General features: G+C 43.8%; 1 protein-coding gene across 6 annotated transcripts in view; it reads right to left on the bottom strand.

The window, feature by feature from the left end:
* SLC39A11 (solute carrier family 39 member 11) overlaps positions 1-16,074 on the bottom strand; it is a 532,470-nt gene that overhangs the window by 444,541 nt on the left and 71,855 nt on the right. For all 6 annotated transcript variants that reach the window (XM_063706128.1, XM_063706129.1, XM_063706130.1 and 3 more), the window contains one exon: positions 15,385-15,423. In XM_063706128.1, the coding sequence (XP_063562198.1) occupies positions 15,385-15,423 (39 nt within the window). The remainder of the gene's footprint in view (positions 1-15,384; positions 15,424-16,074) is intronic.

Genomic DNA, 16,074 nt, shown 5'->3' with positions numbered 1-16,074 from the left:
CCACTCAGGGTTGAATGGATTAAGGGCGGTGCAAGATGTGCTTTGTTAAACAGATGCTTGAAGGCAGCATGCTCGTTAAGAGCCATCACCACTCCCTAATCTCAAGTACCCAGGGACACAAACACTGCGGAAGGCCGCAGGGTCCTCTGCCTAGGGAAACCAGAGAACTTTGTTCACTTGCTTATCTGCTGACCTTCCCTCCACTATTGTCCTGTGACCCTACCAAATCCCCCTCTGCGAGAAACACCCAAGAATGATCAATAAAAAAAAAAAAAAAAAAAAATTAGCCGGGCGTGGTGGCACATGCCTGTAATCCCAGCTACTTGGGAGGCTGAGGCAGGAGGATCGCTTGAACCCTGGAGGCAGAGGTTGCAGTGAGCCGAGATTGTGCCACTGCACTCAAGCCTGGGCGACAAGAGTGAAACTCTGTCTCAAAAAAAAAAAAAAAAGAAAGAAACATAAAGTAGATGGTGGTTGCCAGGGTTTGGATGGAAGGGGGCATGGGAGTGACTGCTAACAGTCCGAATTTCTCTTTGGGGTTTACAAAAACTGTCCAGAATTAAAGAATGGTATTGGTAGTGGTATTTTCTCAATTAAAGATAAAAATGCCCCGGCAAAAAAAAAAAAAAAAAAAGTCTTGCTTCACAAATGTCTTTGGGAACAATCTCTACTCCTACCATCTGTCTGGATTCAATGAAGTATTGGCCCGTCTGATGGCAGAGGGCTGCCTGAGATGACTCCCACAAGTCTCTGCCAGCCTGAGATTTTTCAGACATAGTATGTGATCCAACAGGCACTGTGCATCAAGAGAGAATTCAAACTCAAGCTCAAACTTTCCAAGCAGGAAAGATCCTGCCTGCCCTCTTTCTTTTATGAGAGCCAAGGAGCCAGGCCCAGAGGACAGGCCTGAGTTCCCAGTTGCAGGCTGACCAATATCCCATGACCAGCTGGAAAATGAACCTGAAAGTATGACAACTGCCCCCAACCCAGGCTGGTAACAAGATCAGCAGTCTTGAGAACCAACACTAATGTCAAGTATGAGCCTTCCATAGACAGGGCTTCAGCTAGACACCAGAGGTGACAGCCTCCTCCCAGGCTTCCCTCATCCAAGCTCCAGGGCCCCATTCTTTACGTCCAGAGCTCTTCTGACTGTGACCCGAACACTAAGCATTAACTCAGTTGAATTCTTAGCCTCAAAGTTACATGGAGCCTTTGAAGGGAGTCTGCTTTTTCCAAACACCAGCTCATCCTTCATTAAACCATGATCCCGATGAGAACAAGGGTTCCCGGCTTTGGCTGCACATCACAGTCACCTGGTGATATGGTTTGGCTGAGTCCCCACCCAAACCTTATCTTCAACTGTAGCTTCCACAATTCCCACATGTTGTGGGAGGGACCCGGTGGGAGGTAATTAAATCATGAAGGCAGGCCTTTCCCATGCTCTTCTCATGATAGTAAGTCTCATGAGATCTCATGGTTTTATAAAGGACAGTTTCCCTGCACAAGCTCTCTTCTCTTGTCTGCCGCCATGTCAGACATGCCTTTCACTTTCTGCCATGATTGTGAGGCCCCCCCAGGCACGTGGAACTGTGAGTCCATTACATCTCTTTTGTAAATTGCCCAGTCTCCCATATGTCTTTATCAGCAGCATGAAAATGAACTAATACACCTGGGGAGCTCTAAAAATTACTGGTGCCTTATCCTAGGGTCCCTCCACCCCCCAACCTCAGAGATTCTGGGGTAGTTAATCCAGGGTATGTTCAAGGCATTGGGGTTTTTTAAAGCTCTCTCGGTGATTCTAACGTGCAGCCAGGGTGGAGAAACAATGCAACAGAATGAAGAGAACTTCCCCAAAGCCAGAGAACTCCTTGGAAGTGAACCATCAAGGACATAAGGCCAAGTTAGCTTACTCTGCTAGACTACAGGTGCTAGCGACTGTTACAAATTTGAGTGTTGCTTGAGCTAGCTTTCCCTCACAATCTCAAATTGCACACTTTTGGCTTGGCCATCTGTCTTGAAACACTGTTTCCTTTGTGACAAGAAGAATGGAGCAAAAGGGCCCAGATAACTCATCACACTTCACTTGCAAAGCCAGCCCCTGAAGATTCTTCAAAGGCAAAAGTTCAGCAAAGGAAGAGCTGCTGGAGCACGGAGCTCCTAAATGAAGAGCAAGCCCTGTTTGGGAGGGTCCACCACAAAGTGGTGATGTGGTGATCCCCTGGAAATCACCCAGTTGGGAACACCGGACATTCCAGGGAGCATTCCTCCAGCACAGTGGTCCCGATGGTTCTTGCTCAAGCAGTTCACTGCCACCAGACCTCAGAAAACCGTGTCATAAACATTGCATCAGGGGCCAGCAAACTTCTTCTCTACAGGGCCAGATAGTAAATATTTTAGGCTCTGGGGCCACAGAGTCCTGTTGAAGCTATTCAACTCTGCCACTGTAGTCCAAAAGCAGTCACATGCAATATTTCTGCAAATAGGTATGGCTGTGTTCCAACAAATCTTTATTTACAAAAACAGGCAGCAGGCCGAATTTAAGGCACCCATGTACTTTGCCCACCTCTCCACTAAAACACAACTTCCTTACACACACAGGCCATCTCCCGTCACTTCTTCAAACCCCTGGCACTCGGCACAGTGACTGCAATAGAGCTAGTTCTCAATAAATGCTAAACAAACGAAAGAATGAATGAATAAAAAATGAGCCGACTACCCTAAAGGAATATCTATTAAACATCTACCTTTTCCTATAGAGAAACTAATAAGAGTTACTGCAACTTCAGAGCACTTACCCCTGACTATTTAAACTGAATCTCTAGGCCCTTATTAACCTTCTGCCCATCAATCACATATACTCACTCCCGCCCTCTCCTTCATAGGAACAGGGAAGGATGCCCCCAAACAAAGAGGAAGATCTTCCCGGGGGAATGCTGTGGCCCTATCGATACAGAGGCCCAGGCCTGCAGGGAAACACAGAAGGGTAGGAGGGGAGGCAGGGGCGCCAGATACTCACTCACGCAGTCAGAGTATGAACGTGGGGAGGAAGGGGGAAAGGGATGGGGACAGACAGGGACTGTTTGCAGGGCTCTGGGCAGGCCTCAGGGCCACACCACCCCAGATGCTCAACAGAGCAACAGCATACACGTGGGCTCATGCGTCAAGACAAAGGCTGTTACTTCCCATCACGGCACAGAGAAGGTGATGTGTATCACTTCCTCCCCCACACTGTGAATAATGACATTGGAAATCTGAAGCATGAAACCGAAAAGAAAAAATACAAAAATAATCATCATCATCCATCTCCTTCCTGAGTGTTTTGCTTCCCTTTCTTCTTCCTTCCTTCCCCACTTTGTGCCACCCCCTCTTCTTGAAGCAAGACTTCGTCTTCCTCCCAGCGGAATCGGGAGTCAGGGAGCCTCAAGCCCACAAAAACCACTAGTGTTTGGGGGCTGGGAGTGCCAGGCCAACAGTCAGGCTTGTCTCCCAAAATATGTTCACAGTCTCCTGTCCGTGCCTCATGTGGTTTGAGAATGTTCACCTTTGCCAATGCACAGCGGTTTTCTTGTTGGAAACTGACCATCTGAGGTCTTTAAAAATAGAATGCTGGCTGGGCGCAGTGGCCCACGCCTGTAATCCCAGCACTTTGGGAGGCCAAGGTGAGTGGATCACTTGTGGTCAGGAGTTCAAGACCATCCTGGCCAACATGGTGAAACTCCATCTCTACTAAAAATACAAAAATTAGCTGGACGTGGTGGCAGGCGCCTGTAAGCCCAGCTACTTGGGAGGCCAAGGCAGAAGAATTTCTTGAACCCAGGAGGTGGAGGCTGCAGTGAGCCAAGATTGTGCCACTGCACTCCAGCCTGGGTGAGGGAGTGGGACTCCACCCCAAAAATAAAATAAAATAAAATGCCAACTCCTCATCACATAAACTCTAAGGGTCCCAATACCCTAATTATGAGAGTGTGGAGTGCCAGTCTCTTGTAGCATTGCTATGCAGGAAGCAACACGTCAGAAGGCAGTGGGTGCCCCATAGCACCTGTGCCATGGACCCGGCAACCACGCCGTGAATAATGGTTAGAGAGGGACCTTCCCCCATGTCCTCTTCAGGCACCAGGCCACACTGGGCTTGTCAAATGGGGCATCTGGGGCAGGTAGCTCAAGGTCCTACCAAACCAACCCTGTTACACTGTCTCACCTCTTTGTTGAGTGCCCACCCAAAAGGCAGCCGTAGCCCTAAGACAGACAAAAGGCACCTCCCTTGTTATTGCGTACCAGTGCAGAACAAGCAAACCTGCAAAGAATAGAACCTTGGAGGCCCTGGGGCTCCCCAACTCCGTAAACCCTTAAAAAGCAAATTTAAGAGAGGAGCTTCACCGTAGACAACTGTCCCAAAACTTCCAAGGTCAGGCCTAGGAAGTCAGGCCTGAGTGATGCTGGGGACGGATCTGCTCTTGGTCCAAGCACTCTCTGGCTCTCTCCTTTATCCCTGGGAGGTCACCATCCCAGGGAGGTCATCTCAGGGGCTTTCATTTCTCCCAGCCTCCTAAAGAGAAAAACCATAGCTCAGAGTGACAGCAATGATCTTTGCAGGAGCCTCCTCAGAGTCCATGAGTCTATTCCTTGCATATGTTCTTGTGGTGCTTTGGTTGTGGCCCAGCCCATCTCAGTGTGGTCCAAGACCCCTCACATTCCAATTCCATAAAAAATCTCCAAGAAAACATATCAGGCTTCCCTACCTCTCAGGCAGTAAGATGGAAAAAAAAAAAAGGTAGCAGCAATTATTAATTTCTCAATCCAGGATCTATAGAGTTGATAGTATAAAAGCTAGGATTTCCAAAGACCCAATTCAATGACTGCTCCCTCCCCTGGACTTTCCCTCAATCATATCTACTCTAGAATAAACCTTTCCAGGGGCCCTCCTGAAATATCCCTGACTTCATGCTACAATTATTCCCCCCGCCCCCTGCCCCGAGACAGAGTCTTGCTCTGTCACCCAGGCTGGAGTGTAGTGGTGCAATCTTGGCTCACTGCAACCTCCGCCTCCTGGGTTCAAGCAATTCTCCTGCCTCAGCCTCCCGAGTAGCTGGGATTAAATGCGCCCACGACCACGCCCTGCTAATTTTTTGTATTTTTAGTAGAGACAGGGTTTCACCATGTTGGCCAGGCTGGTCTCGAACTCCTGACCTCGTGATCCACCCACTTCGGCTTCCCAAAGTGCTGGGATCACAGGCGTGAGCCGCCGCACCCAGCCATGCTACAATTTAAGTCCATTTCTTTCTATCCAGCTCTCTTTGGAGATGGAGAACAGCTGGTCACTATCATTCCTCCAGACTCAAAGGCCATCACTGGGGAGCATCATTAACTTCCAACAGTGAGCCAGTTATTTGGAAAAAACATTATGCACCACTTGCTGCACAAAAGCAGACTTAGCCAAAACCTCCTTAATAAAATCATGTCTTTCATAAGAAACCAGCTCCCTAAGGGATGAAATAATAGATATTAAATTGCCTTTTCATGCCTAGAAGTAAGTTTCTTGATTGGTAAGACTGTCTTTCTCTTCTGCAGCTTCATGATCCTATTATTCCATATAAGTGCTTCTTCCTTGATAGAATATGCACTGATATAGAGATTCCTAGTTGGTTCAAGACTTGCCAAAGAGACACAGCAGACCCACAGCAAATAAAATTAAAATGGTGATCCCCGATGTTTCAGCCACTCCAAATTCATCCAGATGTCTTTTGGGACAATGACTGCCTTCTCACTCACATGAAAAGGATATTCAACTGCATGCTTAATTTTACCATTGAATCATATCCCTAAGCAGGTGAACTAAAATCCAACTGAAACACTTCACAATTACAACGAAAAGATGTTTGCCAACCTGTGCTGCAACTTGTCCCTTTAAACATGCAGAAACAAGAAGCTCTTAATGAACCATCCGTTCCAACGTCCTCATTTCTCAGCAGAGTCAACTGAGGCCCAGGAAGACCAATGAGCTTGCCCGAGGTCACTCTGCCAAATACTGGCAGCCCCTGACATCTTATCTGGGTTTCATCCTACCTCCGCCATTATCTAGCAATTTTCAATTCTAAATAAGACATTTACTCTCCCCAGACTTGTTTCTTGTCTGTAAACAAAGGCAGCTGGACCAGACATCAGCTCAGAGGCATTGTGGTATAAGAGTGTAAATTCTACAGTCAGACTATGGGTTCAAATCCTGGATCTGAGGCCGGGCGCAGTGGCTCACGCCTATAATCTCAGCACTTTGGGAGGCCAAGGTGGGTGGATCACCTGAGGTAAGGAGTTTGAGACCAGCCTGGCCAACATGGTGAAACTCCATCTCTACTAAAAATACAAACATTAGCTAGGCGTGGTGGTGGGTGCCTGTAATCACAGCTACTAGGGAGGCTGAGGCAGGAGAATCACTTGAGCCCGGGAGGCAGAGGTTGCAGTCAGCTGACATCACGCCACTGTACTCTAGCCTGGGTGACAGAGTGAGACTCTATCTCAAAAAAATCCCGGATCTGCTCACCATGTGATACTGAATTTATTTAAACTCACTGTTCCTGTAAAGTGGGGAGGAATAATAGTAACTGGTATATACCTCAAAGAGTCATTCTTATAAAATTAAATTAGTTGATCTAGGTAGAGTGTTTGGCAGAACACCTTGTACACAGTAAGGACTCGATAAATATTAGGTATTCTAATCACCTAAAATCTTTTCCACCCTTTAAGTTATATTACTCTAGGATCCTGAGAGGGAATAATGACTTTTTTTAATGGTAACCACTCTCCTATTAAGTTCATGCCTCAGGTAAAAAAAAAAAAAAAAAAAAGTCAAGGCTAGACACAGGTGCTGATGAGAGAAAGACAATGATTACCAGAGACCTGGAGAGAAATTTAAGGAATCAGGAGAAAAATAGGCAAATAAATTCCAAAATGAGACATTTAGAAAAAATGATTAACACTTCCAGGGCCCTGCTAATGAGAAAAAACAACTTGCGAAATATATTTTTGCTAAGCATATTTAAAATACACATGTCCTTTGTCCCTGGACTCTCTTACAGAAACACCTATTTTGGTGAACAATTATATATTGTATAAATATGTCACCGCAGCATTATGTTACAGATGTATTGCAATGTACGCACAACATATACATAAATGTATACAAACCAACTGTAACAGCATGCTACAGTGCTGTGTAGACATCTGTGCAAGGTACAATGGGACCCCGGTCAACTATCTTATAGCCAGTTTTGTCTTTTTCAAGACATATATTCAAAGCATCTCAGAACTGGGCTGAGGGAGCAAAGCCTTTACCATACCACACAAGATGGCACATTTCACTGACCTGACACTCACTACGTGTGCATAATACCATTTCTCCAAGGATACAGACTCAGGATTGACAGTAGTGACCTAAGAGAAGTAAGGGGAAGAGGCAAGGGGACTTTTTTTTTTTTTTTTTTTTTTTTTACATCTGAATTTTTCCACATTCTACTCTCTGGCTGATACAACAAATTCTCTACACCCGGGTTTCTCAGCCTTGGCATGACTGGCACTTGGGGCTAGAGAGTCCTTTGTAGTTGTGATGCCTCGTGCCCTGTGTGTTGCAGGATGTTAAGTAGCATCCCTGGCCTCTACCCACTAGATACCCACGTGGCAAACGTGCTAAATGCCACCTGGAGGGCAATATTGCCCTCGGTTAAGAGTTACTGCCCCAGCCAATGAGTTGGCCTTATTAAATGTAATCTATTCCATGATATAAGCACAAGCCACTGTGACTGCCCAGGCCACCTGGGCCATACTGCCTTTCCCTAGTTCAGGGAAACATGTATGAGAATCCACTTTGAGTTGTTAAAATCCCCTGGGTTTGAGGCCCAACCGTCTCCCATATGATGTTCTGACATTCCCTATGCATCTGGGGACCCACCAGGAGTTTCTTTGTGCAACTACCTCATATTCAAGGACAATGTTTGTTATTGTTGTTTTGGGAGTGGGTTTCACTCCTATTGCCCAGGCTGGAGTGCAATGGCACGATCTTGGCTCACTGCAGCCTCTGCCTCCCAGGCTCGAGCAATTCTCCTGCCTTAGCCTCTCAACTAGCTGAGATTATAGGCGCATGCCACCATGCCTGGCTAATTTTTGGTTTTCTTTTGTTTTTTGACAGAGACAGGGTTTCTCCATGTTGTCCAGACTGGTCTCAAACTCCTGAGCTCAGGTGATCCGCCTGCCTCCGCCTCCCAAAGTGCTGGGATTATAGGCGTGAGATATCGCATCTGGCTCAAGGACAATTTTAGAAAAGTAAATCATTTCTTTCTGATAAATACACACACATAATCTTTAGAGTCTCTTTCTTTCTACTGACTACTTTAAAAGTCAGAAGTACAACTATCTGAGCTCCTCATTCGTGATAACACTGGCCTTGTGATTTTTTTTAAGGAAATTACATCTTAAATATTCATGTTTTCATGCTCCCAAATTCATTCTTCATGTCCTGAAAACTTCTTACGCTCTATCTGGTTTTGTTGGTTTGTTTCCTTTCTTGTTTTATTTTGGTTTTCGTCTTTTGCTATGTGAATCTTACAATAGCTTCTGATCTAAAAGAGTAACCTAGAGCGCAGTGGCTCACGCCTGTAATCCCAGCACTTTGGGAGGCTGAGGTGGGTGGATCACGAGGTCAGGAGATCGAGACCATCCTGGCTAACATGGTGAAACCCCGTCTCTACTAAAAATATAAAAAATTAGCCGGGCGTGGTGGCGTGCACCTGTAGTCCCAGCTACTCGGGAGGCTGAGGCAGGAGAATGGCATGAACCCGGGAGGCGGAGGTTGTAGTGAGCTGAGACCACACCTTTGCAGTCCAGCCTAGGTGACAGAGCAAGACTCCGTCTCAGAAAAAAAAAAAATAAAGAACTTTGAAAAACTAGGTGCCCCATCACTCATTTGTAAGTTGACATTTAAAACGTTTTTGTCTCCAGTTTAAATAGTTGCAGAAGATATCATTTTAGGCATACAAATATGCAGATAGATAAATCAGATATAGATAGATAGACAGGTAGGTAGGTAAGTAAGGGGGTAGGTAGGTAGCTAGGTAGACAGGTTTGTTTAAATAAAACTGTTTCATTAGTCTTTTTTTTTGCTTTTGGTTTTTTTTATTTTGAGACGGAGTCTCACTCTGTTGCCCAGGCTGGAGTGCAATGGCGCAATCTCGGCTCACTGCAACCTCCACCTTCCGGGTTCAAGTGATTCTCCTGTTTCAGCCTCCCAAGTAGCTAGGATTATAGGTGCCCGCCACCATGCCTGGCTAATTTTTGGTTTTTGTCTTTTTTTTAGTAGAGACGGGGTTTCGCCATGTTGGCCAGGCTGGTGTTCAGCTCCTGACCTCAGGTGATCCACTCGCCTCAGCCTCCCAAAGTGCTGGGATTAGCAGGTGTGAGCCACCATGCCCGGCCTATCTCATCAGATTTTTAAGTGAATCCAGTAGGTCTTAAATAGAATAGAGATTTTATTCCCATCATTATCCACTTAAAAACAGAATACATAAACAAGCCTATGTTTCTTTGTTTGATGCACTTTTGTTTGCATGTTACATTTTACACACACACACACAAAAATGCACCATAAGCAAACTCTTTTTCAAAAGCCAAAAAATTTACATCATTGCTTTTTCTGCTTGACTTGTATTTCAATTCTATTTCACCACAGAATATATCCTAAAGCAACTTATATTTATACTAGAAAATCTATTGATTTTTTTTGTTTGTTTTTGATGGAGTCTCACTCTATTGCCCAGGCTGGAGTGCAAGGGTGCATGCAATCTTGGCTCACTGCAACCTCTGCCTCCCCGGTTCAAGCAATTCTCCTGCCTCGGCTTCCCAAGTAGCTGGGATTAGAGGCATGTGACACCATGCCCAGCTAACTTTGCATTTTTAGCAGAGACGGGGTTTCACCATGTTGGTCACGCTGGTCTCAAACTTCTGACCTTAGGTGATCCACCCACCTCGGCCTCCCAAAGTGCTGGGATTACAGGCATAAGCCACCGCACCCAGCCATATTATTGATTTCTTTATCACACTTCCCTGCCATAAAAATATCTGCATACATTTTAGATTAAAACCCTCAGTAAAATCAGCATAGAAGGGACATACCTTAAGGTAATAAAAGTCATCCAGGACAAACCCACAACCAACATTATACTGAAAGGGGAAAAGTTGAAAGCATTCCCCCTGAGAAATGGAACAAGACAAGGATACCCACTTTCACCACTTCTATTCAACATAGTACTAGAAGTCCCAGCCACAGCAATCAGACAAGAGAAAGAAAGAAAGGGCATCCAAATCAGTAAAGAGGAAGTCAAACATCGCTGTTTGCTGACGATATGATTGTATACCTAGAAAACCCTGAAGACTCATCCAAAAACCTCCCAGAACTGATACATAAATTCAGCAAAGTTTCAGGATACAAGATTAATGTATACTTATCAGTAGCTCTGCTATACACCAACAGCAATAAAGCTGAGAATCAAAGCAAAAACTCAACCCCTTTTACAATAGCTGCAAAATAATAATAATAATACTTAGGAATACGCCTAACCAAGGAGGTGAAAGACCTCTACGAGGACTGCTGAAAGAAGTCATAAATGACACAAACAGATGGAAACACCTCCCATGCACACAGATGGGTAGAATCAATATGGTAAAAATGACCACACTGCCAAAAGCAATCTACAAATTCAACTCAATTCCCATCAAAACACCACCATCATTCTTCACAGAAGTAGAAAAAATAATCCTAAAATTCATATGGAACCAAAAAAAAGCCCACATAGCCAAAGCAAGACTAAGCAAACAGAACAAATCTGGAAGCATCACACTACCCAACTTGAAACTATACTTTAAGACTACAGTCACCAAAACAGCATGGTACTGGTATAAAAACAGACATGTAGACCAATGGAATAGAATAGAGAACCCAGAAATAAAGGTAAATACTTACAGCCAACTGATCTTCTACAAAGCAAACAAAAACAAAGTGGAGAAAGGACGTCCTATTCAACAAATGGTGCTGGGATCATTGGAAAGCCACATATAGAAGAACAAAACTGGATCCTCATCTCTCACCTTATACAAAAATCAACTTAAGATGGATCAAAGACTTAAATGTAAGACCTGAAACCATAAAAATTCTAGAAGATAACACTGGAAAAACCCTTCTAGACATTGACTTAGGCAAAGATTTCATGACCAAGAACCCAAAAGCAAATGCAACAAAAACAATGATAAATAGATAAGACTTTTAAACTAAAAAGCTTCTGTAGGTCAGGCACAGTGGCTCACACCTGTGGTCCCAGCACTCTGGGAGGCTGAGACAGGCAGATAATTTGAGGTCCAGCGTTTAAGACCAGCCTGGCCAACATGGTGAAACTCTGTCTCTACTGAAAATACAAAAAATAGCCAGGCATGGTGGTGGGCGCCTGTAGTCCCAGCTACTTGGGAGGCTGAGGCAGGAGAATCGCTTGAACCCTGGTGACAGAGGATGCAGTGAGCTGAGACCACACCACCACACTCCAGCCTGGGTGACAGAGTGAGGCTCCATGTCAAAAAATAATAAAATAAATAAATAAATAATAAAAAGCTTCTTCACAGCAAAAGAAATAATCAGCAAACAGGCAACCCACAGAGTGGGAGAAAACCTTTGCAACCTATACATCTGACAAAGGACCAATATCCAGAATCTACAAGGAACTCAAACAAATCAGCAAGAAAAAAACAAACAATCCCATCAACAAGTGGCCTAAGGACATGAATGGACAATTCTCAAATGAAGATATACAAATAGCCAACAAACATAAGAAAAAAGGCTCAACATCACTAATGATCAGGGAAATGCAAATCAAAACCACAATGCAACACCACCTTACTCCTGCAAGAATGGCCATAATAAAAAAAATCAGAAAACAATAGATGTTGGCGTGGATGTGGTGAAAAGGGAACACTTTTACACTGCCAGTGGGAAAGTAAACTAACACAACCACTATGGAAAACAGTGTGGAAGTTCCTTTTAAAGAACTAAAAGTAGATCTACCATTGGATCCAGCAATCCCACTACTAGGTATCTACTCAGAGGAACAGAAGTCATTACACAAAAAACATACTTGCACACACGTGTTTATAGCAACACAATTCACAATTGCAAAAATATGGAACCAGCCCAAATGCCCACCAATCAAGGAGTGGATAAAGAAAATGTGATATATATATATACATATATATACACACACACACACATATACACACATATATACATACATATATGTATATATGTATGTGTATATATATACGTATATGTGTGTGTATATATACATATATATATCATGGACTACTACTCACCCATAAAAAGGAATGAAATAATGGTATTCGCAGCAATCTGGATGGAATTCATTATTCTACGTGAAGTAACTCAGGAATGGAAAACCAAACATCACATCTTCACTCATAAGCGGGAGCTAAGCTAGGCATAAGAATGATACAATGGACTCTGGGAATCTGGTGGAAAGGGTAGGGGGCTGGGGTGAGCGATAAAAGACTACATATTGGGGACAGTGTACATTGCTTGGGTGATGGGTGCACCAAAATCTCAGAAATTACCGCTAAAGAACTTATCCTTTTAACCAAACATCACCTGTTCCCCCCAAAACCTACTGAAACTAAAAAAAAAAAAAAAAAAAAGGCAAAAATAAATAAATACCTACATACATTTTAATTTAATTTTTTAAATTTTCCTATGAGCCTAGGGCTCTAAATGCTTAAATAACAATTTCTTGGATTTAATAATGATAACTATTAGTGATAGGAAAGAGATTCATAAGAATAAATATATAAGAAACCATTTTATAATTATTAAACATTACAAAGCAAAATGTTATTTGAAATGTATATGTTAGTGAATGGGGCTTTATTTTTGTTTTTTCAATTCATTCGTCTATATGAGGATAGTTATTAAGTAGTCATTACTAGAATAAGACAGAGTTCATCAATTTTATTTTTATTTGATTTTTTTCTTTTTTGTTTTGTTTTTTTCTTTTTCATAACATAAGGAAAGAGAAAATGTGTTCATATAAATGAGAGGATGAGGGAGAAAAAGAGATGTTGTGTTATAATACTGGCATTCTGTTCTTTGTACTCTTTTCAAGTTACAGGTCCAAAATCCCAGGGTAGTCCATCATGGAAAATTACTTTCAAGGACCTCTCTGTTGACAATTTGATTAGATCCACCTTCAAAGGACAGGATCACATCAGAACTGCTAAAGGAATTGTGGGCCGGGCATGGTGGCTCACACCTGTAATCCCAGCACTTTGGAAGGCCGAGTCGGGTAGACCACCTGAGGTCAGGAGTTCGAGACCAGCCTGGCCAACACGGCAAAACCCCGTCTCTACTAAAACCACAAAAAACAATTAGCCAGGCATGGTGGCGCACACCTGTAATCCCAGTTACTCGGGAGCCTGCAGCAGGGGAATTGCTTGAACTCAGGAGGCGGAGGTTGCAGTGAGCCAAGATCCAGCCACTGCACTCCAGCCTGGACAACAGAGGGAGACTCTATTTCAAAAAAAAAAAAAAAAATGGACTTATGCCCAGTGATTAGAGCAAGGCCCTTCACTTTCTCCGTGCCAGCACCAACATTCCAAGGGGCCCTCCATGTCTGCCTGAAGACCATGCCACCCAGAGACAAGGTCATAAGGCAAGAGCATCTTTCTTGTGTAAAGTGGGAAAGGGAAGCTGTGCCAAGGAAGGAAAGAAAGTAGGGCTGGCTTCCCCAGCATTCTCAGGCACAGCAGTTATAGGGAAGAGAACGTATGGAAGCTGAGGACCTAGAAACTAATTTTCTCAACACTCTCTGTGCACCTGTGTATGGCTCGGAAAGGACAGTGTTTTTGACGGAACAGTGGCTCCAGTCTAACAGCTACTGACTCAGATGGCCTCTGGCAGACTCCACCTCCAGGCTAGTTTTTCCAGATCGCAGGGCTATAAAAACTGAAGAAAGAAACCAAACCCTGATCAACTAAAAGGGAAACCCACATATTACATGCTTTTTGATATGGGTAATACATCTGCAATACACAGCACCATGACATCTTCATGCCTGAAAAATGGAATCTGAACTAATCAAGACTCCAGGTCTAACTCTCAGCTTACAGGAAATACAGGGGACTGAGGAACAAGTTAGGCAGCACCATGAGGAGGTAATCAGCCAACATTCTAGAGACAAATGACCCAGTTTCTCCAACAAATTACTAACATGAACAAAAAAATGAACTGTTAAAAAATTAAAGAGACTTAAAAGATATAACAAGCAAATGCAATACAGAAACCTTGTTTGGACCCCAATTATAACAAAACAATATTAGATGACACCTTTAAAAAGATGAAGAAAATCTGAATATGGACTGCATGTTAGATCATAAAAAGGAATTATTAATTTGGTAGGTATAATGGCCATGTGATTATGTTTATTTTTAAAAAGTCATTCAGTTAGACATGTGTGTTGAATTTACAGGTGGAATTACATGTCATCTGGGATTAGCTTTTATAAAATATTCTAACCTCCCAAGAAGTTTTGGGGAGGACAGGTGAACTGAGATTAGCAAAATGTCAATAATGATTGAAGTTGGGAGATGGGTGTCTGGGATGCATTACAGGCTTCTATCCACAGTTTTTACATGTTTAACAATGTCTATAATATGCTGGGTTCCATAACTCACGCCTGTAATCCCAGCACTTTTGGAGGCCTAGGCAGGTGGATCACTTGAGCCCAGGAGTTCAAGACCAGCCTGGGCAACATGGTGCAACCCCATCTCTGCAAAAACTCAAAAGTCAGCCAGGCACGTTGGCACATGCCTGTAGTCCCAGCTACTCGGGAGGCTGAGTTGGGAGGATCACCTGAGCCCAGAGAAGTTGAAGCTGCAGTGAACCATGACTGTGCCACTGTACTCTAGCCTGGGTGACAGGGTAAGACTCTGTCTCAAAAAAAAAAAAGGCCTATAAAAAAGGTATTTTAAGGGAGAAGGGGAGGAAAAAGTATATTTAGTTAGAGCCAACTATGTATTAGGCTAGGCCTGTGCTAGGCCCTTACCAAATAAGATCTTATTTCCCTAGTCCTGAGGCAGCTGTCAAATAAACCTCGATTGCTGTCTAAAGAGAAATGGGCATTTGATAAGCTAGGAAATAAATATGGCAGGTGATAAGAGGGAGGTGTTAGTGCCTGAGGAACACAGAGATGCATCTAGGTCGCAAGGGGAGGGACTGAAGACAGCCCTTGGCAGACACATGTCAGAATCAGTATGCCTCAATTTCCATTTCTCCTACTACATGCTACTTACCCCTGCAGCAAAGCCAAGACTTCCATCTAAGATCCGCCTCTGAAAATCAAAACGAGATGTTTCAGTTTCCAAGAGACAATAAGATGATGTTTCCTGGGACAAGAAGAAACCATAAGGCCCAAAAGAGCCACACAAATAAAGACTGGCCGACTCCTAAGCTCGTGAGCTCCTCAGTTTATACAATGGTCCAAGAACCACGGGGAAAGTCTTTGGTTAACTTTCCATCCACCCCATAGCCAATCAGAAGTGTTCTTTCAAGTGGTGCTTGGCTTGCCTTGGCCCTTGTGTTGTCTCTTACTCAGCTTTCCCTGTGAATTACAACTGTAAACCTTTAGTAAGTAGCCTGTCTACAAGTTGGGAATTACTGAGCGTTGGTGAGGAGCAGAGGAGCAGGTGGAACAATCAAAACCCTCACACAGGCCAGGCACAGTGCTCACATGTGTAATCCCAGCACTGTGGGAGGCTGAGGCAGGCAGATCACCTGAGGTCAGGAGTTCAAGACCAGCCTAGCCAACATGACGAAACCCCATCTCTACTAAAAATACAAAAAAATAGGCTGGGTGCAAGGGTTCATGCCTATAATCCCAGCACTTTGCGAGGCCAAGGCAGGTGGATCACCTGAGGTCAGGAATCTGAGGTCAGCCTGGCTAACGTGGTGAAACTCCATCTCTACTAAAAATACAAAAATTA

The sequence above is a fragment of the Gorilla gorilla genome, chromosome 4, assembly GCF_029281585.2.
Source record: "Gorilla gorilla gorilla isolate KB3781 chromosome 4, NHGRI_mGorGor1-v2.1_pri, whole genome shotgun sequence".
Classification (NCBI taxonomy): Eukaryota; Metazoa; Chordata; class Mammalia; order Primates; family Hominidae; genus Gorilla; species Gorilla gorilla.
Note: the sequence above shows the minus strand (reverse complement) of the source record. Positions and strands in the feature narration are given on the sequence as shown.